This window comes from Perca fluviatilis, chromosome 18, assembly GCF_010015445.1.
Source record: "Perca fluviatilis chromosome 18, GENO_Pfluv_1.0, whole genome shotgun sequence".
Classification (NCBI taxonomy): Eukaryota; Metazoa; Chordata; class Actinopteri; order Perciformes; family Percidae; genus Perca; species Perca fluviatilis.
The window spans coordinates 7,899,298-7,927,130 of NC_053129.1; the positions used below are offsets into that span (position 1 = coordinate 7,899,298).

At 39.6% G+C, this 27,833-nt stretch overlaps 1 protein-coding gene across 1 annotated transcript in view; it reads left to right on the top strand.

Moving 5' to 3' along the window:
• Positions 1–6,663: 6,663 nt before the first annotated feature.
• ptchd4 (patched domain containing 4) overlaps positions 6,664–27,833 on the top strand; it is a 98,945-nt gene continuing 77,775 nt past the window's right edge. The window contains exon 1 of the mRNA XM_039781972.1: positions 6,664–7,563. Within this exon, the coding sequence (XP_039637906.1) occupies positions 6,964–7,563 (600 nt within the window). The 5' untranslated portion in view covers positions 6,664–6,963. The remainder of the gene's footprint in view (positions 7,564–27,833) is intronic.

The following is a 27,833-nucleotide window of genomic DNA, read 5'->3' on the forward strand; positions in this document are numbered from 1 at the left end:
AACACTGCTATGCAGCACGACTTCTGAGTGAAATAAATTATTAAAAACAACTCAGGGGATTGGATCTACAATCCTCCAGTAAATACATCTCACCTGCTGATGCTGAAATGGGGACAACATTCAGTCAGAAGTTGGAGGCAAGCGCTATGCCACCTGAGAAAAAGCAGGTGGTCTTGACACGCTGCACAGACTCATTAAAATAACTCCTGGTCCAGTACCAAATGTGTTTGCTTGCATCCATGGAGTTTCTTCAGAAGCTGGAGCTCCTGTGCCCTGCTATTGTTGTGTCCAACAGATCACCGGTCTAACAGTTGCCTAAGGAGTAAAGATGCTGGAGGAAGCCACTGCTTTCACGATTTAGCACTCGGTGCAATACGATTGCTCACTCTCCCCATATCCAACGCTCTCGTTAAAAGAGCATTTTCTCAAGTCACACTGCTTAAAGATGACACCAGAAATCGAATGGGGTTGCCACTCCTTTCAAGTTTGATGGATGTGCGCTCAGGACTGACACGGAATGGATGGACACCTGCAGCAATCCATCCTCCCCGACAACTGTTGGCAACAGCTTAGCAGACTGTACATAGTTCTAGAAAGTTGCGTTCAGATTTGTTCTTCAGCAGCCTGTTCAAGTTACAACTGGCAGCCAGAATTTAAAGGTAAGCTCTCACACACTTGTCAGTCTAAAATCTAATACTTACAGTATTTAATAATTATTGTGTATGTAAATAATTATCTTAAATATATAACATAATGTAAAGCTACCCTGTAAAAGTTAATTTTGAGTGTGTGTGTGTGTGTGTGTGTGTGTGTGTGTGTAGAGGATATTCTCATTTCACCGTGTGGTTAACAGTGTCTAAAAAAGGACTAAAAAGTATTTTTGGGCCAGATGGCATCATGTGATGGGCTGAAAGTTGCAAATCCACCGTTTGGCTGCTATGTTCAATTTGCTTTAAAGCCAGGTGCACTTCCTTGGGGCCTGCACTAGATCTGCTGAAGTTTTTTTGTTGCCACCTATTAGCTAAGCTGTGTTCCAAGGGGGAAAGTGATTATTTTAGCCTCCAGAGGAGATGTGTGTGGGTGTGAATGCATACATTTGTAGATGTATGCATGTCTTTATGTATGCTTGCAATGTCAGTGTGTTTCTGTGCATAAAATTGCATTTGAAAATCTTAAGGGCTGTCTTGTGTACAGTATGTGTGTGTGAGAGTCTTTGAGGAGGTGCTGATGAATGGCTTTGATTAGCAGTGAGGACGACACTGGAGCCCTTGGAGCGCCCTGCAGGATTACAGGACATCGCCAGCATTTGGGAAACAACCATTCAGGCAGAAAATCACTTTCAGAAAGTGACACACACACTCACACATACACACACACACACACACACACACACACACACACTTAAAGACACACAAGCCAACACACATTCATTTGTACCTGTGTTTTATTGGTATCAGTCCCCCAAACATCATTGCTTTATTTTAACACGTCAAGTCTCTATTTCTGTGGTTGAAAGGCTATACCTAATTTTAATTAGGCCAATTGGTGGCGGCATTCACATTGTTCATATAAGTGGATATGGCAAACTTGTTAGCCATTCATTCACACATCCAGCCAGTTACCGAGCAACATCATCATTCATTTGGATTTATTATTGTATTATTATTCATGTCACCTTTGTCAACTTTAATATTATAATTATTTAATTTGTCCCTAAAATTAAAGGGACACTGTGTCAGGTTTTTTACCACTGGTGGCGCTGTATAAAAACATTAGGGGGCCCCTGTATGGTTTGTATATGGTGTTATATTAAATCATTTCAGTGACCCAATACACATTTCTACCAACTGTGCAGGGCATCAATGCATATAAAAAGTTGGTATTAGTAATGGAGCATGAATGTGCTATAGTAATAGAAGAGAGAAGGAGGGTTGCAAACTGAGTCATGAAAAATGTATGTACAATATCTTGTGATAACATCCACCATCAATTACAGTATTGTCTCGCTTGCCAGACCTATCTCCACAGCGCTGCAGAGTAAGGTCTGGCCCTTCCCCACTACACTCCTGGGTAGGAGAAAAAAAAAGTTTTTTTGTTTGTTTGTTTTTCTTTAAAGCTTTAGTGCGTAACTTTTTGATATTAATAAACGTCTGTTACATTTAAGCCATTGCCAATTGAGTTGCTACAAAGCTAATTAAGACTATCAGCTCCACACAACTCCCTCTGGATTTCCAAGTATCTCAGAAGCTCGAGTGAAGATAATTACCTCTTCTGAAGAGTCCATCAAGTTTTTTAATCCTCCGTGTCCTCCTTGGCTACAAGTAACTGAGTGGGGTGGGGCACTTGTGCGGTCACGGAATGTGGGGGCTCCAACAGTTTTGTTGTCATTCCTTAGAATTCCTCATGGGGGAGACAGAAACTATGCACTATAGCTTTAAAACGACAACGCCACGTACAATATTAAATGAAGTTAACTGTTCACACAATACAGTAAGTAGCCATTAGCTGGATACATGGTTAAAAGTAATTTGTTCTTACCAGTGCGTCACCCATGTGTATTTTGTCTATAGCAAATCCCAGTCAATAGGTCCCAAAACATCCCGATTAGAGAGTAAATGCAGTAAACATATTGCTCGATGGTGTTTTAAGCCGCCAACGTCTCCTTCCAGGCAGCGCTGCGACCGTTGACTTCAAGACACCTATCCCTAACCTTAACCATTGCCTAATCCTAGTGCTTTCCAGGCAGCGCTGCCTGGAAGGAGACATTGGGGGCTTAAAACACAGATAAACAAACATATTGCTCGTAAATCTTTACAATCATTCCCCGAAAGAACCAAGCTGGCTTGCTTTGTTGCACAATCTAAATGTTCTTCAAAACATGCCATTTTCAGCATGTACGTTAGCTTGCTAGCTCGAAGGTTCTGCTTCCTGTTCCTCGTAGCGACCGGAGTTTAGAACGTAAACACAAAGAAAGCGAAAAGCGAGGGTCGTCGATCCAGACTAATTACAATAGTAAAAGCAGTTATATATGTAGGTTTACTCCAGAACACTTTCATAATACTATCAGGTTAGCGACTATCTATCCTGTGATCAGAGACTTTGGTTTCTAAAGGGGGCACTTGGCATTCAATCAGAGGCTAAATGGAATTTGGTCACTGTGCGACCTTTAATTAAGTCCTTCCAGTAGGGGAGGATTTACTGTTCTGGAAGGAGAAAAAAATGAGTATATAGTATTTTCTCACCCACATAGGGCAGTAAACCATTAAGCATGTATGTTACCGCAAGTGATGCATTAACAGATGCATACGGCAGCTATATTATAACATAGTATATTTGCAGTGGCATGGAAATGAATGGCTGAATTTGAAAAGACCTCTCTGAGAGTAATGCATTAACATTTGATATAATACCAGTTTTAGACTACTCGCTATGCACTGCATGGGCTTCTCGAGATGCACTGGATGCCATGCGCTTTTTGATTCCAATGCTTTGTGTCTAGATAAAGGTCTTTTGTCAAGGCTTCTCCAGCCCAGCTGATAGTGGACTACAAAGAAAGGTTGTTTATCTCAAGTCCTCAGCAGTGGAGACGTGTTCTGAGTTTTTGGAACGCTGAACATCTTAAAATTCTAAATAATGATTTATTCAACAAAAGTGCACAGACGTGAATTCTGCAGTGTTCTTTGTGCCAGTCTAGTGAGCAGGGCCAGAGCTTTGTCATTTAAATGGGCAAATACACCCAAACAGCTCCTGACAATCAAAAGGAAACAAATAAGGACAAATAACGCTTCTGCATCTTTTGCTCAGGAGGCCTGTTTGGCAGGCTGGTGAATGAGGCTTTACTCATGCCAAGAAATTATTCAGGAGCAGAGGTAGTACTACAGAGGTAGGTACTGTACATGCCCTACTTTTTATGCTACATCGCCACTGCTGATGCTCCAATAAGAGTTGCTGCTTGGACAATCTAAGGCTCTTCTAAAGCGGGAGTAAGGTTTTGGTCAACAACAATGACATCAATCTCCAACACTTATGCAGTGAGATCTTGGTTGTTGGGGATTCTTCAGTGGCTTTCTATGTGCACAGACTAGGAACGGGCTTCGATGATGATTACCATTGTAAACCCAAGAGTATACAAATTGTATTTACAGTATAACAAGCATGACTTAATCCTAATCCTGAGCTGTAATTGATTTTTCAGTGATGAGATGTTTACTGGAAAACATTAGACTAGGACGATGTTTAATCCCTGTCTGTGAAACTGTTCAACAAGCAGGCAGCTACGTGAGTGGGCCAGATACTGTAGTGTCTAATGTTATTAGTGCAAATTATTAAATTGTTTCCTCTTAGTATGTAGTTTTTGAGAGAAATTATTAAAAAATAAATTAAAAAACATGCAATACCCAAGGTTGGATGACCTACAAAGTGGGCAATTGCCCCAAACCCTCCAGATCCTCAAGGGGCTCCTTAATATTTACCCAATCGAATGGCTTATAATGGGGCCCTGCGTCAAAATCCGGTTTAAATGTGCACTCCATCAATTTTACCAGTCAAAGTAGAACATTTTTTGATGTTCTGGAGGAGAAGAAATAGTCTGAGGACATGGGTATTTACCATAGACTGTATATAAAGATTGGCGACACATCTCCACTTCCTCCCACTGTACAAAAGGGAAGCCAAATTATCCCGGAATACAGGCGATGCCATCTTGTAATTTTCTGCTCAGTAGTGACCGGGCAGTATTGAAGTCCCGCCCGTCCATACACCCTGCCAGACCAATCACAAGTCAATCACATCTGTCAATCATGATGTTTCAGCCCATTTTTACAGCATCAAATAACTAATAAAAACAAAATTTATCAGAAAAATGAACAAACATCAGTGTGATAAGAACTACCTAAAGTGACAAACCATCTTTGGGAAAAATATTATTTGACATTTTTATACACACTTTTTTTGTTGTTTGGTCTATGCGGGATTTATGACCTATGGGGTCACCAGTGGGGCGATCGAGATGTTTTGGCTTCATGTATACAGTCTATTCATCAATCCTTGGTATTTACCATGGAGGGTGAGTCTAACTATAGATGCTTTTGAGTTTTATTATGGGTAATGTAAGAGCCATTATTTTTGGAGCTGGACCCATACAAGGGAATACAAGTCAGGATAGCTCTACCTCTGCTTCTTTGAAGTTGGACATTCTTTTTTTAATCTGTCTTTCACAAGTCCCTTTATTTAATGGCAGTACAATACAAAATGTTTGGATTGCCCTTTATTACCTTTAATATTTCAGTTGTTATTATGCTGACATCGTGCATTTGTAAAAAAAAAAATAAAATAGAAAAAAAAGTGTTTTATAGTAAACTTACTCAGTGGGGGGATACTGGTTGGTTCTTGGGGCACTGGACAAAATAAGCTTGAAGCAATGACATATTTAGCCATGACAATGAAGGTCCCCTTACCTTGACAAATATTTTACCAAAACTGTGATGTTTCTCTAACCCCAACAAGTCTACCTTAAGCACCATCGAGAAAATATATGTTATATGAATTTTCTTTGCAATGGTTTTGGAAGGCAGTGGCAAACAAAGTGCATTTGATTTAAAAAGACTTTCATGAAGGAATTGGCAAATCATTTATTTATTAATTTAGACTGGACATGTTGGTCCTTTTATGTGAAGAAAAAAAAACTGGTGTCAAGTAACAAAGCATTATTTATTCCAACAGAGTGTGATGTCTTATATTAAAGTTAATGCTAATCATGTAAAAGTGAAGATGGTGCAGGATTTGCCTTGCCCTTCGACTGAGCATGTTCCTGCAATACAGGAATCTGCAGTTTCAGGACCGCATTCCTAGGGCCCTAGTTTTTCCAAGTAGATGCGAATGTAGCTACAGTAACCTTAACCTGGACTGCAGCCCTGAAACTGCAACTGACTCAAGGTCATCACTGCTATAAGACCTTGCCCATCAGAATGGCGGTCAAATGGACATCATTCAATTATCATGTCCTACCATATAACATTTTCACACTGGCAATGTAAGTCTGTCAAAAATAGACTGGAAGCTCCCATTTCCATGCACCTGCTCTATTTATTTATTGAAGAAAGCACAATAGATGGAACTAGATGTGTGTGCGTGCGTGTGTGTGTGTGTGTGTGTGTGTGTGTGTGTGTGTGTTCTGTAATAATCACAAGCCACTTAAACAGGCAGATTATTAAAAAAAAAAAATAATTCAGGGAGGTCTGCTTGTTGCTGTCACACCACCCTGCCTGGCCTGCATAAAACCACTTAGCACGAAGCACACACGGTGGGTTTGCCCCATTCATAAAGCCAGCACTGACTCATCCGTGCAAGTGCTTTTGGTCATTCGGCCACAAGCAGGAACTCTCATGTTGCCTGTTGCCTCCGCTGTTCCTAAAATAACCAGGCATCATCATCCAGCACCTCCTCCCCTGCTTCAAACCCCGCCACATTGGTTACAGTAAAGTACATAAATCAGGCGCCACCGCTGCTGTAAGAGCCGTAGAGGCTGACAGGAGACACACATGCTATGCACTTCACACCGCCGCGGCTTGTCGCTGCTACTGCAGCCGGTGATGCGAAGGAAAATCGCGGCTTCACACCCCTCCCTCTCCCAACACCCTCTCCATCACACAGAGGCGGAATGGCTTGAGATCAGACAACACGGACCCGTCTCGATCGGCTGGTGCACGATGGTTTTCTGACTGTCTGTATGTCTGTCTGTCTGTGTGTGTCCGTGTGTCTTGCCGCGAATTGCTGCAGTGCTGTTTTTCCAGGTGTTGTGGTGCGTGTGAGTGTGTGTGTGTGTGTGTGTGTGTGTGTGTGTCTGAGTGAGTGAGTGAGTGAGAGAGTGTGTAAATGTGTGTGTGAATGTGAGTGCATGGTGCTGTAGCATGGTGCAATTCTCTTACGAATTGGACTAAGCCGGGGAACGGAGTCTGATGTCACATGTGCTTCATCGGAGGAGACGGGGCATCTGGAAGCTGGATTTTGTGGAGGATGCTGCGGCAAGTGATACACAGAGGGCTCAAGGCTTCGTTCTACTGGCTCGGCTTATTCGTTAGCAGGCACCCGGTTTTCTTCCTCACTGTCCCCGCGGTCCTCACCATCATTTTCGGATCTACCGTGCTGAGCCGATTCAAGCCGGAGACGGACCTGGAGGTGCTGGTCGCCCCTACTCACAGCCTGGCTAAGATCGAGCGGAGTCTCGCCAACAGCCTGTTTCCCATCGACCAGTCGAAGCACAAGCTGTACTCGGATTTGCACACCCCGGGCAGATATGGCAGGCTGATCCTGCTGGCCAAGTCCGGGGGGAACATCCTGGAGCTGGCCGACCAGGTCCTGCAGGTCCACAAGCAGGTGTTGGATTTGCGCGTCAATTACAAGGGATTCAATTACACGTTCGCTCACCTCTGCGTGCTAAGCCACAGGGACAAGCGCTGCCTCCTGGATGATATCATCACCATCTTCGAAGATATCAGACTGGCTGTGCTTTCCAACAACACTTTCCATAAGGTGCCCGTGAGCTATCCAAACACAACATTAAAGGTGAGATTTTATTTATTTTACACTGCAGCTCTTCTTTTCTTCTTGGTTTTATATTTTTTTATTTTTTTTTTACATAGCCACATGTCAGCCAGGCCTGTAGCCTACATACTACAACAACCCTCCCCCCAGAAAGAAAAAATCTCTCCATGAGAGCGTGGTGACAGTGCAGCAGCAGTAGTCAGCATGGCTGGCCCTCAGAGTTTGCCATCATTTCTGAATGAATGCAGTGGGTTTGTATTCGCTCAGGCTGTGATGTGGGGCTGTAGATTGCTGGATATGTGAGGGAACCCTCTCCATAACACAGACAGCCAGCTTTTCAGTTGTCACCCTTCCTTGCAGGTGAATTGATTGGCTGCATGTAGCCCCTCACTGCCTGCTCTCTGCTCTCTCTCTCTCTCTCCCTCTCTCTCTCTCACACACACACACACACACACACACACACACACACACACACACACACACACACACACACACACACACACACACACAGGGATATCCTGTCTTTTTTGATGCAGTGTCTCCCTCTTGCCTTCCCCTGGCTTCACATGACATGGCTACATTGGCTAATAGACTCCCAGGTATTATGCTTGCCTGGATTATTCTTTCTCTCAGTTTCTCATGTGTGTTTTTAATTAGTTTATGTTGTGTTACCTTGAAGCACGTCCACTGTACTGTACAGATTTGATAGAAAATATACATAATGGACATTACAACAACCAGCTTATTCAACACTAGGGGACTAGATTGTGGGGTTCACACCACTGTACACTGCTTTTTCCCTATCTGCCATACATACACATACGGTAGGCGCAAACTGACACAAGCGCATATTTAATGTATCACAAGCCGGATTGTAACTTCCACTGAGAGCTGCCACAGCAGTGTGAGCTATCCGAGCAGTACCGGTGTCTGAGTGGAGTAGTAAGATCATTCATCGTCGTGTTGCAGACTGTTTGCTTCCTAATATTCAGGTAAAAGGATGCATAGTGTTTTCTTGTTTTGGATGACAAGTGGGAGTCAAATATGGGTTGTGCAGTTTTTTTGTTCCAATACGCCTGTTTATTCCATTTAAAAGCACTATAGCATTCTCTCAAAAGAGTGATAAGAAAGGAAAATATGATTGCCTCTACATATTAGTGGTGGGGGAAAAAAATCGATACAGCATAGTATCGCAATATTTTCCGTGGCAATACTGTAGCGATACACAGACACTAAGTATCAATCTATTATATATATATATATATATATTAGATATGACAATCCCAATTTTCTCCCAAACTAAGATGAACAAATAGAGAAATGTATCTTTTTAGATAAAATATGTTGTCAAAGTTTTCCTTTGGGGACATCATTTGAAATTGGGAAAAATTTTAAGTTACAATACATCGCAGAATATCGCAATATGTTTAAAATCGCAATAATATCATATCGTGATGATATCGTATCGCGAGGCCTCTGGTGAAATCATGAACCTTCAAATTTGCGGAATTAGCTTTTTTCAGATAAACTAAAGCGTTCCGTGTTACTTACTGTAATGGGTTGAGAAATTTCGACCTCGTAAGAGAAAAAAACATTTTAAAACACACAGAATTATCTGAAAATGCAGTATCATAAATCTGAAAACAGGGCTTGGGTTTCTTGGCTTATACAAATTTGGTATTTTGGAGATACATGGTTTTCACAAGGCATTGATGATAATCAAACTTTTTTCATAGCAGACATTTTGACTGGTCGCAGCAGGAACCAAGGTGTGATTAATAACATTAACAATGGCTCAGTTCCATTAAGTGTCCCACTGAGACAGCACACACAATACCAGGACCTCCCCTAAGTGGTATGCAGCCATCATTAGTGTCATTAAATACACCTGTGTATTTCTGCTTTGTCAAAATGTCTGTCGTGAAAAAGGTATATTACTGTACTGTATCACAACTGTGTCTCAGAACTGTGCACCTTACCCCCCCTTTTTTTTTGCACTACTTATTTTATTGCATGGTGCTATACTTTTTACGTAGCCTACATGTTGGCACGGGAAAAGGAGTTGCTTTTAATCTCATTGTGTACAATGTGTATAGTGACAATAAAAGGCATTCTATTCCATTCTATTCTATTCATGATACACAGTTAGTTACACAATGTATCCTCATATAGAAATGATCGGCATGAAGTTTATTATGAACCAGACAGACTTTAGTTCTGGAGAACGATGCAATTAGAATGAGTCACTTCCCTGTCTTATCACAGGGAGAATAAACAGCCACTTAGGAGAGTCAGAGAGTTTACAATATTTAGTATTAAATACATTCATACTATAGACATGTATTGCAGCAATATCTATTTATTGCAAGACAGGAGAGAAAACATTAACATAGCAACAACAGAACAAAACAAAACAAACAAAAACTGACTACAGGACAAGAGATGCCGGTTGTTATGTGTGTGCGTGTGCATTTAGGTATGCACACATCAGGGTTTCTGTGGGGTCTTAAAAAGTCTAACATTTCAAACTCGAAATTGTAGGTCTTAAAAGTCTTACATTTGCTGAAGTATTGTGTTCTTAAATCATTTTAAACAGGTCATAATTTTCCTACGTCCGTGCAACGCTACCTCATTATGCTCATTTTTTTTGTTCCATGGTGTTGTAGTTCTTTCTTTCAATAGTCCAAATATAATTTGCTGTATTACTACAAATGAGACCAACATGCAACTTATATTGCAGCCAATCAGCTTTCGTGTTATCGGTGTGAGTCTCTTTCGGATTGTACCACAGACATAAAACGGATTTTATTCTTCAGCTATGCGGAAGTGCAAATTAAGCGATACTTGGGTTGAAAATGTTTTATTTAGTTAGTTAGTTAGTTAGTTAATTAGTTAATTTTAGCTTACTTGATGATGGGAAAAAGGTCTTAAACTTCATTCATAATGGTCTTAAAAAGGTCTTAAAAAGTCTTAAATTTGACTTGGTGAAACCTGCAGAAACCCTGTTGACCTCTGTAGTTGTGTGTGTGTGTGTGTGTGTGTGTGTGTGTGTGTGTGTGTGTGTGTGTGTGTGTGTGTGTGTGTGTGTGTGTGTGTGTGTATTTGTGTGTGTTTCTGCATGTATGTGTCTAAACGATCAGTCTGGGACAAAGTCTATAGAGTGGATGGGTGAGAGATGGGTCGGGGGTGATGGACTAATGGGAGATCTCACGACAATTTAAAAAAAATAATAACTACAACAACCACCAATACTACTGGTAAGTATTAAAGTAATAAAGTAATACACATATCTTTAATGAAAGTAATACAAGTATATCAATAATAATGATAATAATAATAATACGAAAAATATTTGGTCGGGGCATCTTCAGGGAACTCCAGAGAGGGTCAGCAGGGTCAGTCTGGCTGGGTCAAGGGGTTAATGTTTTCTTTTGTAATTACCGCAATGAAGTTTAATTATTATTTTTTTTGACTGATTGGTCTAATCATCATCATTTCAAACTTTTTTTTTGCCCATTGAAGTGAATTCTATGGAGTATCTTGTATTGTATAAGTTGTAGACTGGCATTTTTAGTCATTAAGTAGATATTTTTGCAAATTTGGATCCAAAATTCAGCATCAGGAGTGAAGTCTAGTTCCCCTTTGTCAGATTGTGATGTTATCTTCTAGATTTTGGAGAGGAGTATTTTTGAGGAGGGAATGTTAATCAATTCTGAGGTTGAGGGAGGAGGATCAATAATGGCCATAATGTATAGTTGTATTATGTAGTTTGAACAGATGCTTTAAGTTACAGATATTCCAGAAATTGTTTGCTCCTGATGTACTTCTGGACCAACTGGGGGAATGAAACCAACATGTTATTATGGAAGATGTGTTTAAGAAGAGTGATGCCTTTTTGGTTTGTTATTACTTGAGATAATCTGTGTTGTTCATATGGTGGGCTCAAAAAGTGGTGTCTGTGATTTTGTGGAATTTCGATAGGCTGTCAGCCTTTCTGCTACTGTTGATATTTTAAAACATGGATTGATATCTTTTTTTTTTAATATATATTCAACTTACTATGTCTGATATGTTGTCTGTATGTTTATTTCTTGTATGTCTGGTGAGCCAAAGGAAAATTTCCACCCTGGTGGACAATAAAGATTTATTCTATTCTATTCTATGATGTTTTATAGATTGGCTGAGAAATGGTAAATTTAAATTCTGAATGTCTTTACAAGTGGTTTGCTCTCTATCTAACCATGTGTTATGTGATTGATTGGATTGATTGATTTATGGAGAGTGGCCAGTTTAATTCTTGGTGTCTTGTTTTTCCAGTAGAATTTGGAGTCTAGCGATTTGAACCAGTTTAGGGTGGGTTGAGTTGGGTATCATGGTGAATAGATAATTTATTTTAGGAAATGTTGTCATTTTAACTGTAGCTATAGAAGTAGGTCGTCATTTATTGTTTTGAGTAGTGGGGTGTAATGTCTTTATGAGAAACGTCCATTTTACTCTGTCAAAGGCTTTTCCTGCATCTAAGGTAGCTATGATGGTTCCTGCATGGTATTATGATGAATAATAATAATAAAATTGGATAGTCTGCATTTGTTGCTGGATCAATGTCTGCCTTTGATAAAGCCTGTTTGTTCTGGGTGAATTATTGATGGAGTTACTATTTCTATTCTACAAGCTAGTGCCTTACTGAGGATTTTTATATCTGCGTTGAGGGGGAAAATGGGATGGTCACTTGATGGCAGGGTCGGGTCTTTCTTCGGTTTAAAGAGGAGTATTATATACTTTTTTATTTAATTATTTTGTGGCTTGCATTGTTATCCGGCCTTTTAATTGTTAAAGGATTAGTTCACCTCAAAATAAAAACTAGATGTATTGTCTCATGTACACAACCCTTTGTGGTATCCTGCCAGGTCTAAGTAATTCTGCTGCAGCCCCAATACAATTTTCATAGTTTCATGATTCATAAGAAGTAGTTCCAATGAAAACTGTTCATAGTATGGTCTGTGATTTCTCCAGTGCAATAGGAGATTCCGATTTCATTCCAGAAATAACGATTTGACTCCAGAAACAAAATTCCATTCAATCCTATGGTATTGTGGTGATGGCAGTAGTCTTAGATGGTTTGAAGAATCATTGGGCTCTAGGAAATTGTGATGGCCATTTTCCCGGTTTCTTATGTTCAAGTGATTTATTATCGACTGAGTAATGAAAATAATCATAAGCGCTGCAACTAACGATTATTTTTGTTATCAATTGATTTGCTGATGATTTCCACTAATTGATTAATCATTTTGGTCAATAAAATGTCAGCCAATAGGGAAAAAACAGTTTCTTAAGGCCGAATGGGATGTCTTCAAATGGCCTTTTCCCCTCAAGACAGTCCAAAACCCAACCCAAAGATATTGTGTTTACAGTGAAAGCAAAAAGTCCTTACAATTGAAAAGCTAGAACCAATTAACATTTGGCATTTTCTTTAGAAAAAATGACGGTCAATCGATAATCTCAAGTGTATCTACAGAATGCATGCATATACTCATGAACACTTGCGTTATCATTAACTTTTCTCCAACACAAATTCCAATTTTTCTTTTTTTTAAGGTGACCTCATTCCTCTCCAGCTCTCCTCACTGTGTATGGGGCATTCTGCACTAACCATGTTCCTGAATCCTTCTTCTCTACGTCTGCCTGTTTGACGAGCTGTCTGGGCTAATTCATTTGCCTGACTTCTTATGCTTTATCCTCCTCTTTGATGTCACAACCAGAGTTTATTTCTGTGCTTGTTATACAGACATAGTCTTTGAAAAAAAGACTCCTACTTTTTGCTGAGCTGAACTTTAGCTCTGTTCCCAGGAGAAAATGCTTAAAATATATATTCTTTGTTTTTCTCTGTCTGTCATTTTCAGCTGTGTAGTCTTTTTAAACTGTAAGGTATTACAAAATCTAAATTACATTAAACAATATGATTAAAAAAAGAAAGATACAGCAAATTGGGCTTCATTAACAAATACAATTGGACAATTTCAACATATTAAGGTGAACTATATCTAATATAGAAAGAGATACCGATATCAAAGTACAAATAAGCAGCAGTCTAAGGAGAAATATGAGAAATATGAAGAATACATGCCAGCTTTTGTACTTTGGTTTAATCCTACATTCATACCAGCAGCAACCACATCTCCATGCTAATGTACGATGGCTAATTAGAGCTTGTTGACTGCTAGGTGAAGTGCCAAAGTTGTTACAGCAACAGACCGGACATATGGCAACGCTGATATGTGATTATCTGATAGCCGAAAGGGCCCAAATATTAGTTTTCCCTTAATGACAGTCAAGGCACAGTTTGTCTCAGGTCATACAAATATGAACATCAATTGCCCAAATGTACATAATATATACATGTGAGGGTTATAAATGTAATACAGAAGCCCAGAACAGCCATGGTTCAACGTTACATAACATTACAAGATCTTAACTTAATTATCTCATGATCATATCGTGTTCAACAGATCAACAGCATCAGCTGAACAGTTAAAATGACCTTTGTTTACATTTTCCTGAAAAGCAACCTTCTCTTGTGAGTAATATAGCCCCAGATACTGGATTTTTTTCAAGCTGACTCTGATAATGAGTATAAAAACTATAAGCTATAAGCTTCCTTTAAAAATATTTTTCTTTAAGTTTACTTTTTTGCCATGTTGGCTATAGGGATGGCACTGTCAGATGGTTGGTCGGTCAGTCAGTACACCACTTTGATCCAAACTGAAATATCTCCACAATTATATGATGGATTGCCAAGACATTTTTCAGAAATCCCAATGACTTTGGTGATTGCCTGAAACTATGGAATGCCGTTTTATTCAATATTAAATAAATAAATTAATTAATTAATAAATACATGAATGAATAAATAAGCCTTTGAAATACATCATGAAATAAATAAATGAGGCAATAAATACATAAATAATTAAATAAATGTAAATATTCATATAAAAATGAATCAGTTAAATAAATATATTAAAAGGTTTTACTTTTAATTATTTCATGGTTCTTTTATTTCATAAGTCCATGTTTATTTCAAGAGACTTTTATTTCATAAATCCACATTTATTTATTTCCGTGGAGTTTTATTTCCTAATGCCACATTTATTTATTTCCCTCTCTTTTTATTTCCAGTTCTATGCAAATCAGGGGGCGTGGCTATCTCTCACATTCAGAACAGAGCCGTGTGCACCATGAACGAGTGCACCACGACCGCAGCAGCAGTGATCTGTACCCAGCGCACAGTCACCTATTCTGGGGATAACTGAACCACCAACTAGCGCTGACCTGACTATGGGTACAGTTGTAGTTATTTGTATTTCAAGAGCAAATTGCTCCACAATATGAATACAGATTGATTATCACTTATTTTGTTGGTAACCGCTGTTGTATAATCACAATATCACACTTGAGGAGGCCTACACTTCAGTGATGCGCCCTTCGGACCTCTAAATTAAACCCTCTTATGTAATATGGCTTAAACAAACGTCAACGTTAAACGCTGATGCAGTTTTAAATGTTTTATGATTTCAGAAAGGAGGTTAACCAACATTTTATATCAATCCTAATTGTTTTTGTCAAATTTCATATCCATAAATGCAGCTTTCAAAATTATAGAAGATTAAAAAGATTTAGCCTATAATAAAATATTGGTTAACCTCCTCTTATCTCAATTTTAGATATCAGATCCCCTTTCTAATGGGAGGCATGAAAACCTTTTTATTGTAGCCTACTCTTCTGTGGTCTCATATGTTATACTTGTAAAAGAGTATTAATTTTAGTATTATGTGGGTGGCTTCATTGTTGAGCTATATATATTTTTTTACTGTTATGAATTTGCAAACAAAGCATCAAAGAAAAAAAAAGTAAAGTCATCGCAGGTTTCATCAAATAAACAACAAACGTTAACATCAGGGAGACAACATTAACATCGACAAATCTGCCAATAGGCTATGTATGGCTATCGTTAATTTAAGAGTTTAAATGGCATTCAATAAATTGCATCATGCATCATGCTCATTAACTTAACTGTGACTTAATTTAGAAAATAATTCACGATTTCGTATTCTGAACATCTGAATTTACCGTCGTCGTAAACGAGATGAATGAGGACAGAAACGTCCACATAAATAGCCGGTGTGGTGCTCTGTCAGGTCAGCGGTACTTGGTGGTTCAGTTACCGCAGAACAGGTGACTTTGTGCTGGGTAAAGGTAAAGGTCCTCCGTCAGGTTTATTTATGTATATATTAATTTATTTAATATTGAATAAAACAGCATTCCATATGAAACCAACATTAGCATCCTGTCCACCATGGTTTTTTATTACCATAAGCAGGATATTTTTGTTACCTTAATCAAGTAGTTTTGTTGCCTAAACCAAACTGCAATTGTAAAGGTGGCTGCTTTAATGGATTGTTTTGTGTTGCATTTGCATGTGGTTCTTTGTAGTTGGCTTATTTGAAGCCAAAGTACTTGTTCTCGATTCTTGCTGTTTGGAGTTTGTACTTTCATGGTTGAATGCACTTATTGGAAGTCGCTTTGGATAAAAGCATCTAATTAAATGTAATGTAATTTAATATTTTGGAAGGTAATGACCAGCTTTTTATTTTGTGTGCATTACAGCCGTTATCCTGCAATAACATTTTTACTATGTTTTTATTTTGACACATTCAATGAATCAATGAAATATCAAATGTAATAGCTCATTAACTCATTAACAATGCCATGGTTTTCTAACCTACCTCGGTCTAAAGTTAATCTATTCTTTTGTCGAATGAAGAGCAAATGGTGATTTCTTTTAATGTTTATAACAGAGTGGCACAATGTAATTTCTGCCTGTGTCAGACATAGATCACTGTGCGCTTTACCTGATATCCTGGCCCTTTCTGATATTTTCTGTCAGGCTAAGCTCTTTTACTTAATTATTCAGTATGACTGTTGTGTTCATGTTATCTGTAATCTGTGTGGGTTTGTTATCTTTGGAATTGTTGTTGGTGGGATGCACTAACCATTCAGTAGGGAGTGAACTAGCTACATCAATCTCAATCAATCTCTTTCTGTCTGCATTTTCATGCCAGTTAGATTTGTGTCCGACTTGATCCAGAATTGGTCTGACTAGGGCTTGGTACCGAATTCAATACTTTTAAGGCACTGACCGAATTGCCTCTGAAGTATTGAGTATCGGAAAGTGCCTTGTCATTCAATACCCAGTTTCAATACCTAAGGAGCAAATTTCATCAGCGTCAGTGAGCCAATAAGCATGCAGCATGCTTCTACCAAGATCTAATAATGATTGTGATTGGCCGTCTCTCGTTAAACGTCGTAGAAGCAGGCTGGAAAAACTCTACGCTACGCACAGAGACAGGACTCATGTAGTAGGAGCTGAAAAATAAATAAAATGATTTGTGCTGTAATGTGTAATTTTTGTTTCTTCAAAACATGCAATTTTCAGCGTTTAACTTGCTAGCTTGAAGTTTGTTGTATTTTTCTGAAACAAATTGAGTTTTGCAAGGAGAGGGACATCCGGATGTTCCGGCGATTATCCAGGTCCAAATTGACTTAACAGTGCACTATGACATATTTGTCTCAAGTTTTATTCTGTTAAAAGAATACATGTCTGTCTGAGGTAACATTTAGTAATCAGAGAGAATAAATACATCAGATTACAGATCACCTACAGTCTGTTGTATATTAACATCTGCAACAGGTCACCTGTATAGCATTTTAACAGCCTATCAAGGCTGGACTGCCCATTTGGCATACCGGGCATTTTCCCGGTGGGCCGACGCACTTTTGGGCCGATCGCCGATATAAATAGGCCTTTTTTATTTTTTGAACCGGGCCGGCCCATAAAGAACTCACAGCAGCCCATTGGTTAATTTTCTTTATTGGCACTGGCCTGACCCAATAAAATCCACTCCGGGCCGCAAATTTACGAATCCCACTATGTCCACGCCTCCCGGCCCTGAGACACTAGTTATGCTGGAAGTTTAGCAACCACGTTAAAATGGACAAACGACCACCAAAGTGCAAGGGAGGTGCAGAGAAAATACAGGAGAAAAAGATTAAGAATCTCTAGGCGGATTCCTCAAAAATTATGTTCCACTTTTTTTTTTTTTTTTTGGGGTGTAGTAGCTGCTTCAACATCACCATTACTTGAACGAGGAAGGAGGAGAGGTGGCTGCTATACAGAGAACAAAACAGCATCATGACAGGAAGAGCAGAAGGAGAGCGAGAGTAAGCAGGACGACAGGGCCATGTGGGACAAGGAAGGAAAAGAGATAGATGAGAGGCAATATGTACGATGTGGTAATATTAGCATATTAAGGGGGGGGGGAAGAGAGTGTTTGTGTGTGTGTGTGTGTGTGTGTGTGTGTGTGTGTGTGTGTGTGTGTGTGTGTGTGTGTGTGTGTGTGTGTGACGTCATGTCTTAACGACAACAAGCAGTTTGGCTGTAACATTAAAGTTAGTGGCTGTCAGGTAACCTAACTGTTTAAGCTTACATTGAAAATGCTAACGGTTAGCCTGTTGGGTAGCTGAAAAGTCTGTGTGATCTATAAAATCAGTGTTGATACAAGCATCAGTGTTCCTTGAATGGCTTAATTAGCTTCTCTTGTATTGGTGCTCTTTTCCAAGGCATATACTACTCTCAGCTTTATTGTAGCTTTTAGGAAGGGTTATAGTTATGGTTTTAGTATTTAGCAGACACTTGTGTCCAAAGTGACAAAATATGAATCTTACAATAGTTAAAATTAACAGTAAACTGTTTTTAAAGTTGCTAAGCCAATATTAAGCAAAATAGTAATAATAACAATAATGGCAATACAATATAAAATATCAATAATAAAAATACCATAAATATACAAATCATAACTCTAAGAATTAATTAAGTATTAGTGTTATTAGTGTAAGATCAACAGATAAGTCTTGAGACCCCTCTTGAAGGATCCAAAACGATCACATGAATGCTGAACACTAGGTAACTCATATCCTTGAATGCACGCATATTTTAAGAGGACTGTCTGCAGGGAATGTGTCTGACCAATCACGTTGGGTGTGGGCCGCCTGGGCCAAAAATGCCAGGGCCAATTTTTTGTCCGAGTCCAGCCCTGCAGCCTATTATGTCCTAATCAAAACAATTGAAGACTGCGTTCAAATGGATATATTGGTCTGACATCATTGTAATAAATCAAAATTGGATCTAACAGGAGTGAGTGTTTCTATGACTTCCTGTACAGTCTAAAGGTGGATTAAAACAACTGGAAACTGTCTAACTTTACTGCAGCTTTTTTTGTCACCGCCCTCTGCTACTGCCAGCCTACTCCCGTTCACTTTACAGGCTAGGCGCAGCTCATCTTGAACAAGCCTATTCTGTTGTCCTTTTTCTGGCTCCGGCACAGGAAGATGACGTCACGATTACTTATCTCTCGTCTACAAAGTTCTGATTGGCTCGGCTGTTTCTCCCACTGGGAAGCCAGGGGGCATGTTCAATCTCAAAACGGTGTGCAACGTTTTGCTACGGTTTCCTTGTTAAACGAAATGTTAACTCGGAACAATGTGCAACAGTGTGCAATGGTGTAGGGCTGGATCCAAATTTGAATATTCGCTTGAAGGGTAGGTATTCGATTTTCAATTTTGGGATTCAAGTTTTGTTTTTGTTTTTTTTAAACGTGCACGCAGGCTGAAATTTACTGTGGTGTTTTGTTGGTATTAAGCCACTAGTTGCTGGCTAATTTATGCAGCGCTTTGTCGTCCATCTCAGCCAAGAAAGGAGAAATATTGAGTTACAAGTGAGCAATCTGATGTTTGGAGAGGTCTGTATGGTTAATACTGTAGCAGCCTGGTGTCGTTTTCAGGCGATTTGATAAAGGTAAAGATAGTACGACTGTTCACATTCGCTCTAGTGAGGTGCTGGCTGAGCATTCATTCACACACACTGCGTCGGTCGTCACTCGTCAGACAGTCCGGCCAAAACGCAGGTCATTATATTTATTTTAAATGCCTGCAGAAAAAAGTTAAGACCAATTTTGGAGGAAAGCAACCCGACTTCACCCTGCGGTGGACAATCATGTGTGAGAGTCCCGTTAACGTTACTGTAAACAGGAAACATCACTGCCTCTATCGCTGCAACAAAAAAGGTTTAAACACTATGAAGGTAAAAAAAAAACTACATTTCACTTCTGGGATTGCTCCGGTACGCAGGAAATTCTAGCCTGTCGTCGTCATACTTATACGATATCTTCTATAACAGACGCGATGGTGGCATCTACACATCTCAATTCTCCAGCAGCAGCCATCTTTGTTGTAAACAAATTCAACCCAAGTGCTCTTTGGTGACGCGGTTGATTACGTTACTGTTGATCGTCTATCCATCATCGCATAAAGCCCGCCCTAATTTGATTGATCCAAACAGCTCTGGTTCGAGGATAGTTGCTCCACAACGGATCAAATGATGTGGGCGGGGCTAAATTCGGCTGGCATCCAGGCTAAGGAAATTCTGCCGGATGCATGTCTTTTCGCCGATGTCCGTTACCTTTCTTTGTGTTGGAATTCTAAACACCGGTGGATTTATGAGGACTATGGTTAACTGCTCCTCAGATCTCTGCAGGGTAAATCCAGACAGCTAGCTAGACTATCTTTCCAATCTGAGTTTTTTTTTTTCGCACAACTATAGCAACTTTTGAACGTACACGTTTCACAAAAACAAGTTCCTTACAGAGGTTATTTTGCAGCGGCACCGTGCGGAGCTTAGCTTTAAAGAAATGCCAATAAACCAGAGCACATTTTTCTCCCATCTCGGAATGCTGTGTCGACTAGCCAGACCCTCCTTTTCAGCGCTTTGGAGGAAGGTCTAGCAAAGCGCGACTAAGAAATAGGTGACTGTGTCCAGCAACAACAAAGCAAAGTCGCTACAACTGTCGCTTCATCTCTTTTCTCTTTTTCTCCGCTTCCTTCACATGCTGTCTTCACGTAAGCTTCGAAGTTCAAAAAATGGTATTCGGTACACCCAGATGATTCACAATCAGTAGCGATGTGTATGTAAACTCATGGTAATTAAAAAGGCAGTAAGCTTGCACACACACCAGTGTTCAAAACACGTTTTGACAAGGTTGAATGTGGCCCAGGTGAGCACAACACCAGACCTATTTAAATAACTATAAAATAAAAAAAAGAAGATAATTACATTACAGGCTGAGAATGTTTGATATCTTCAGATAGTATGATTAATTAAATAAATCTCAAGATAATTGGCTTAAAACATAAATGAAACATGGTTGTGATCAAGATTGTGATTTGTCTTGATCAGATGTGGTGCCTGCCTATTGTTTCAGCCCATTCTCCTGAGATACCAGTTTGATATCTCAAGATCAGAATCAGAATCTGAAAGAGATCATCTTGTGATAATAAGATACCTTATAAAAGAGTCTGGCTGCCCTGGGCTTCTGTAGATAAAAGCTCTTATGGTCCAAATAGATTATAAAGGGTTAGGGTTATATAAAAAGGCAGAGGTGTGCCTTTTCTGCAGTATATTCTAACAATATTAAGATAGTGTTTCACAAGATCACGCTTCTTGTTCCATTCATGAGAGGACAGTGAAATTGAGCGCTGGATTGGATGAAGCTATCGGGTAGTTTGGGTTGGATGGTGCATGGCAATGTCAAGCTAAGGTCAACCCCCCCATTCTCTTTAATAAATCATAAAATTGGAAATGAGCGCTGCAGTGGCGAGGCAGTAGGAAAACAGCTGATGGGCAGAATGAGCTCTGTGACAGTTTAAATGCTGCAGTAGAGGAAACGTGATTGGAGGATGGGAGAACAGACGAGGCACAGGAATTAGCTGATGGGATTAGCTCTGTGTGTGTGTCAATAATTGGCTCGCCCTGGGGTGCGTTTGGGCAATAAAAAACAGTCAATACAATCCTCAGATGTCTCCTGAAGTTGCATTAAAACCCTTAATTAGGAATTGTCAGCATAACATAGTTTCTTTTTATTTGCTTGAGTCATTAAGTAGGACAATATAATTTTATAAAATAAAAACACACTGATATCATTATGGTACAATCGACTGAAAAGTACTATAATTGCCCAACCTTGCCCCAATAGATAGAGTGGTTGCATGGCTGACAATGAATGAAAGGAAGCCAGATAAGTAGGTAGCATCACTTCAGGATTATTTCTCACTGAAAATAAAGAAGAAAAACACACCCAAATAAGGTTTTGATTCGGTGATGTCATCAAGAAGTGAAATGTTGCACTATGACCACCAGGGCCGGAGTGGGACTCATTTTAAGCCCTGTAGTTTCATGCCTTAGACCACTTTACTTCACGACTGACTATATTTAAAAACTTTAATCAAAGCCTTAGTATATAAGTCTGCAATAGCGCCCTTTCTCTACAGCATTGTAATTCAGTGAATATTTGTAACGGTGGGTAGGAAAACGTCAGTAAATATCGAGAGGTGTGAGCCGCATTGTCGTTGCAAATATCCCATTAACATTGATTGAGTAGAATGGCCAAAACTCGTCTACGTTGGCTATAGCGCCCCCAAATGGGCGATCTTCGCCAAATTTTGTACAGAGCCTCAGAGCGGCATGCCAACCACGCATCATAAGTTTCGTGTTGATAACAATTACTAGGGCAGAGAAATTGCAATCGCAAATGTTCCTTTGACATGCATTGAGTTATCGGCCAAAACAAATAAACGTTGATTATAGCGCCATCTAATGGCCGATCTTCGCCATATTTGGTACAGAGCATCCTAGTGGTATGTTGAAGAACAATCCCAAGTCATTGGCTGATAGCATTTAAAGTGGCCGAGATATGATAAAGTTTGTGTTTGGTAGCTAGCTAGGAAAATTTGTTTGGACTTAAAATGTGCATACTTTAATGTAGCAAAATTCTTTTGACAAATTCTGGACAGGTCCATCTGGAGATGCAACATACCAGGTTTCGTGCAGATCTGTCGCACGGCCCAGGACGAATTCCAAAAAGTTGGTTTTGCACATTATGCAATATTGCGAAAACAATTCTTAGCGGAAATGGGAAGGGCCTATATCATGTGACTCAACTCGATTCAAGGAACACGTGGATGTAAGGGTTTCCAATGTGCAATGTGTAATGTGGGAGTTTTAGGCAAAAACACGTTTGACGTCATTATAGCGCCACCTAGTGGTCCACATGTCTATTTTTTGGTAGGTGAGGTCCATGACCCATTGTAAATCTACCCTGAAAATGTAAAGTTATTCACATTAATATAAGTGGTGAATCGAAACGTGGGTCCCATAGATCATGCCCACTTTGACCAGTACCCCATCTGTAGGGGTGGCCTCAGGAGTGGCCCTAGCTCAGGGGTGGGCAATTAATTTTCCCAAGGGGCCACATGAGAAACAGGGACTGTTGTGGAGGGCCGGACCAATAGGCTAAACTTAATTCTGCTCAATATTAATTTTATCTCTTTATGAAAAGCAGTAAATTGTAAGGTCTTTGATAAGCTGCGACTGGAAAGGGCACAAATGAGGAGACATCAGGCAGACATAGTAGAAAATGCCAACATTATGTAACTATTTGAACAGCATTCACAAAGCAATTGTGAACAAAATTTTATATATATATATATTTATTTTTCTTGTTCAGTGAGTTATGCGAAGGACAGCTGACAGGTGATCATCAGTGAGCGAAGATCTGTTTCTGGATTTGTTAAACTTCATCACTGAAAATGTTTGTTCACATATGTAGGTCGATCCAAAGAGAACCAACATCTTCTGAGCGTGCCTCCTCATGTGTGGAAAGTTCTCCTCTCTTCCTCAAGCAATGATACAGACATAAAGTGCTCTGACAGCACTGTATCTGACTGCAGGTCAATGGTGCATTGTCCACACTGCAAGTGAAGGGAGAAGAAATCATGTACATTTCACCCTAAACTGTCTTGAAATCGCGTTGAAAACTCACCATGCAGTGCCACTAACATGGATGAGTACCTGCGGAGGTGATCGGTTGATGGTGTGGCTTCTTTCAGGGTTTGCACTGGCTTGGGAGAAACTGCAACTTTCTCATATAGGCCTTCACCAGGCTGTGCATTTCAAGTGAAAATAGGCCCTTGCCTTGCAGTTTGGTGTTTAGTTCATTCATTAGTGCAGTCACATCAACAGCAAATGCAAGATCAGCCATCCAGTTTACATCTGAGAGCTCTGGGATGTCTTAGCCTTTCATATCACAAAATTCTCGAATCTCTGCTCTCTGGTCCCATACTCTTTTAAGCACCTTGCCCAGACTGAGCCACCAGCTGTGTGGTAGCCTGTCACCATGTTCAGTTTCATGCTCCTCCAAAAGTGATACAAACTGCCTGTGTTTTAATGCTCTTGCCCTGATGAAGTTAACTGTTTTAGTTACAACATCAATAACATGGTTCAGTTTTAGCACTGACTTACACAACACCTGCTGATGTATAATACAATGCAAAAATACCAATTTCAGTTCTGAGTTTTGTTATCCCACGTACAAAAATTAGTAACTGGGCTGTGGCGCGACACATTTCAGTTCTTCTTCTACTTCTTTTTAATGTGCGACTTGCAACCAGAGAAGAAGAAGCTGCATACGTTTGCACAAAAAAAGCAACAACAAAAAGTCGCCTTCAAAATAAAAGCAATGCAGTTGTATTCCATGCATGATGTACATATTTATGTTATTATTACTTATTTATTTATTACTTATTTATGTTTGATTGCTAACTTCCCATTGACCTCACGCGGGCCAGTTATGGCTTCCCAAAGGGCCAGATATGGCCTGGGGTCCGTACAATGCCCAGGTATGCCCTAGGTCATACGTGTCAAACTCAATTCCACGAAGGGCCACACTGCAAAACAAGAATCCCATCCAGGGCCAGACATGTTTAGGTTATTCACATGCTATTATTTCATCGTAAAAGTCAAGCATCTTTTATCGTATTATTGCACGACTCATATAATCTTCTCACTTACAGCTCGGTTGCCATAAAGACCCAAAAAAGTCAGCAAAGAAAGTAACTTCTACGGAAAAAAAATTACAAAAAAAGTTGAAAAAAAGCAACAAAAACGTCGTAAAAACGGGCCAAAAAACATTGGAAAAAGTGGCGAAAAAATCGGAAAAAAACTACAAAAACTATGTGGGCCAAAATCTATTGTGAACCTAAACTGATATGCGGGCCGGATCAAAATCTGCGAGGGGCCGGATTTGGCCCCTCGCAGATTGCCCTAGATAGTACCCTCCAAATTTCGTAAAAATCGGATGAGCCATTCATGAGATATAAACTTTTTGTACTTGTAGCGCCCCCTAGTGGCCATTTTGTTCACGTTGATAGCATTTATTTTGGCCGAGATATGGCAAAGTTGGTGTTTACTTGATCATGAAGGAAAATACTGAAAATAAGACACCAAAATTTTGAAATGTGTATTTTGAACATACAAAGTTAAATGAGCATAAGAACGTGCAATACTTTTTAAATAACTTGAAAATGAAATACCAAAAATATAAATGATTACATAATTATTATAAGTTATTAAATTAATACATTTTGTATGCCCTTTTAAACGATGACATATAAGATGGCTAATATAATTATTAGTGTTTAAAGCTATAGTGCATAGTTTTTGTCGCCCCCATGAGTAATTCTAAGTAATGACAACAAAACTGTTGGCGAGTCCACATGCTACAAGCCCCCCCCCCAGTAGCCAAGGAGGAAAAAAACATGATGGACTCTTCAGAAGAGGTAATTATCTTCACTCGAGCTTCTGCGTGGGAAAGTCAGTGGACGACACAATCTTCTGAACATAGCCATACTGAGAAATCTAGAGAGTTGTGTGGCGCTGATAGTCTTAATTAGCTCATTTTGCAATGGCTTGAATGTAACGTACATTCATAAATATCAAAAAGTTACGCACTATAGCTTTAAGTTACAAAATAAACTTTGTACAACCTCTGTTGTCTGAGTGCTCTGAACCCCTCTACACTTCTGATAGCCTACTCACATGACCATATGAAACATGCGCTACTGCCTAGACAGACTTTTTTTGTGACTTTCTGACGAGGGGCTCGCTTAATACATCCATGGGACAGCGTAACTCCATGGGCAGATTCAACACAAAACCATGAATCAGGCATTAGTGAGAGCGACAACGGCAGGCATTGAGTGGTGAAGCAAGGAGAGTGACCGTGAGTAGGCCTAGTGTCGGGCTTAGCTGTAGCGGCTGAGTGAGAGAAAAGCGAGAGGAAAAAGCAAAGACGATGTAAAGTGAGTTTGCAGTAAACAAAAAGCTTCTTAAGACAGGGTGGCTTCATCTATTGTTAATCCTGTAGGTAAAGTGAAGGTTGTTATAACGTGGAGATTGCAGTTCACACAGCACACCTTTTTGTTTACTTAAAATCGCACAATTTTTGAGTGACATCGCGATGGCCATTAGATTAATTGTGCAGCCCTAGCACCCCTGGAACAGCAGACAGATATGTGAAGGAAATGACTCCGTTAGCCGTTTGGAAAATCAGCAATTACGACCCATATTTACGTTTTATTGTTAGGCAGAGGTATCAGCTCCCTCCAATGTCCATAGTAGTTATAAGTAGATCCTCCAAAATCCCGTAATGCAACTCTATAGCATCTTACATTAGAGCTTCCCTGCCTAGTAAACATCCACATGCACCCTGTTTGTAAGAGTTTGTAACCCAATTGTATCTGATTTTTTTTCTTATACTCCTTTATATTTTATTCTACATCACACTTTGACATGTAACATTAGTTGAGGGCCCCGTTAACCAAAGGCTGTTCATACACAAACAATATCAATATTAAGTTGCCTTAGAAAGCAGTAATAGCATATAAATCTATAATTATTTGAATTGAATGGTTTCTCTGTTTAAATGTGTTAATGAAACCTGGAAGCTTCTCTCTCTCCACCTCTCCCACCTGCCTCCTCCATCTTTTCTCAGAATGTTCGAGAGGTGTCACTTCCTCCCTTTTCACAAATCACTCAACTGCTCACAGAAATCACATACTTGCTTTTGTGTGGTGCCCCATTCCCCACCTACTCTCATTTTGTTGTCTCACACACACACGCACACACACACACACACACACACACACACACACACACACACACACACACACACACACACACACACACACACACACACACACACACACACACAGAGCGAGAACTATATTTTGTCTTTGCCAAAGGGTGCCAAAAACAAGAATAGAAAACATAGCTTGAGCATTTTGAAAAGCTCAACCGCACAGGCAGTTTGCAGGAGATATAGAAAGTGTTGCCCTAAATACGTCTCATTATTCACTATGTAACTGCAGTTTGCATGTGTTCCAGCACTGCACATTGTATAAGCATGTATTGGCTCAGTGTTGGCTGCAGAAGTTTATAGATAAGTGTGTTGTAACTACCGATATTCATTTGAAATGCTTTAGTGAAGTTGGAAAGTCAGTGTGGATAAATTTGAGCTTTGTGCAATTACGCAAGTAAACTTAAAGCTGAAACTTTCAGACTTCCCTTAGCGATGGCTGAGTGATTACATTACACAAATATACACGGTCATGAAATGACAAATTTGAAGGACTAAGTAGGAGTGTTTTGAGAGTAATAATGTAGCTCAGAAATAATGTGCAGATCTTGCCTGTTAAATTTGATGTATTAGAAGAAGTCAGTTATAGAATGTTTGGCTCTCACAGGAAAACTGGCTATTGACTTATGAATGTTATCAATTATGTGTCTTTGAGTTGCAGCGTCCACCACCACTAATTTATCCTGCTGCCCACATAATAACTCCATCAGTTTTCTTTCTCACTGCAGTAAATTGTTTACAGAAATTGAGGCAAACAATCACTGGGATTTATTTATCTCGAAGCGTGAGATTTATATCACGCTCCCCACTGTGAAACAGCATACTGCGGCTGTTTGATTGTGCTGGATTATTGTGTTCAAAACAAGATAAATCATATCTACAATAAGCTGCAAATTAACGTTGACATTGTTCTGGTTGCAACAATAAAGCAGGAGTTCAAATTCACATCACAATATTGTGTGGGTGAGTGACATAGCATAAAGTATAAAGCTTTGATATATCAGCACAATTGCATTAAACATAAGGAAATGCTGCTTTTTAAAATGGGTCATACACCCAGGTGGCCAGCATAATCCCTGAAAGCCAAAAAGATAGTGTGGAAGCTGAACTGTATGAACTGGATACAGTGTTGGAAGCGGAGTCCCGTTCATT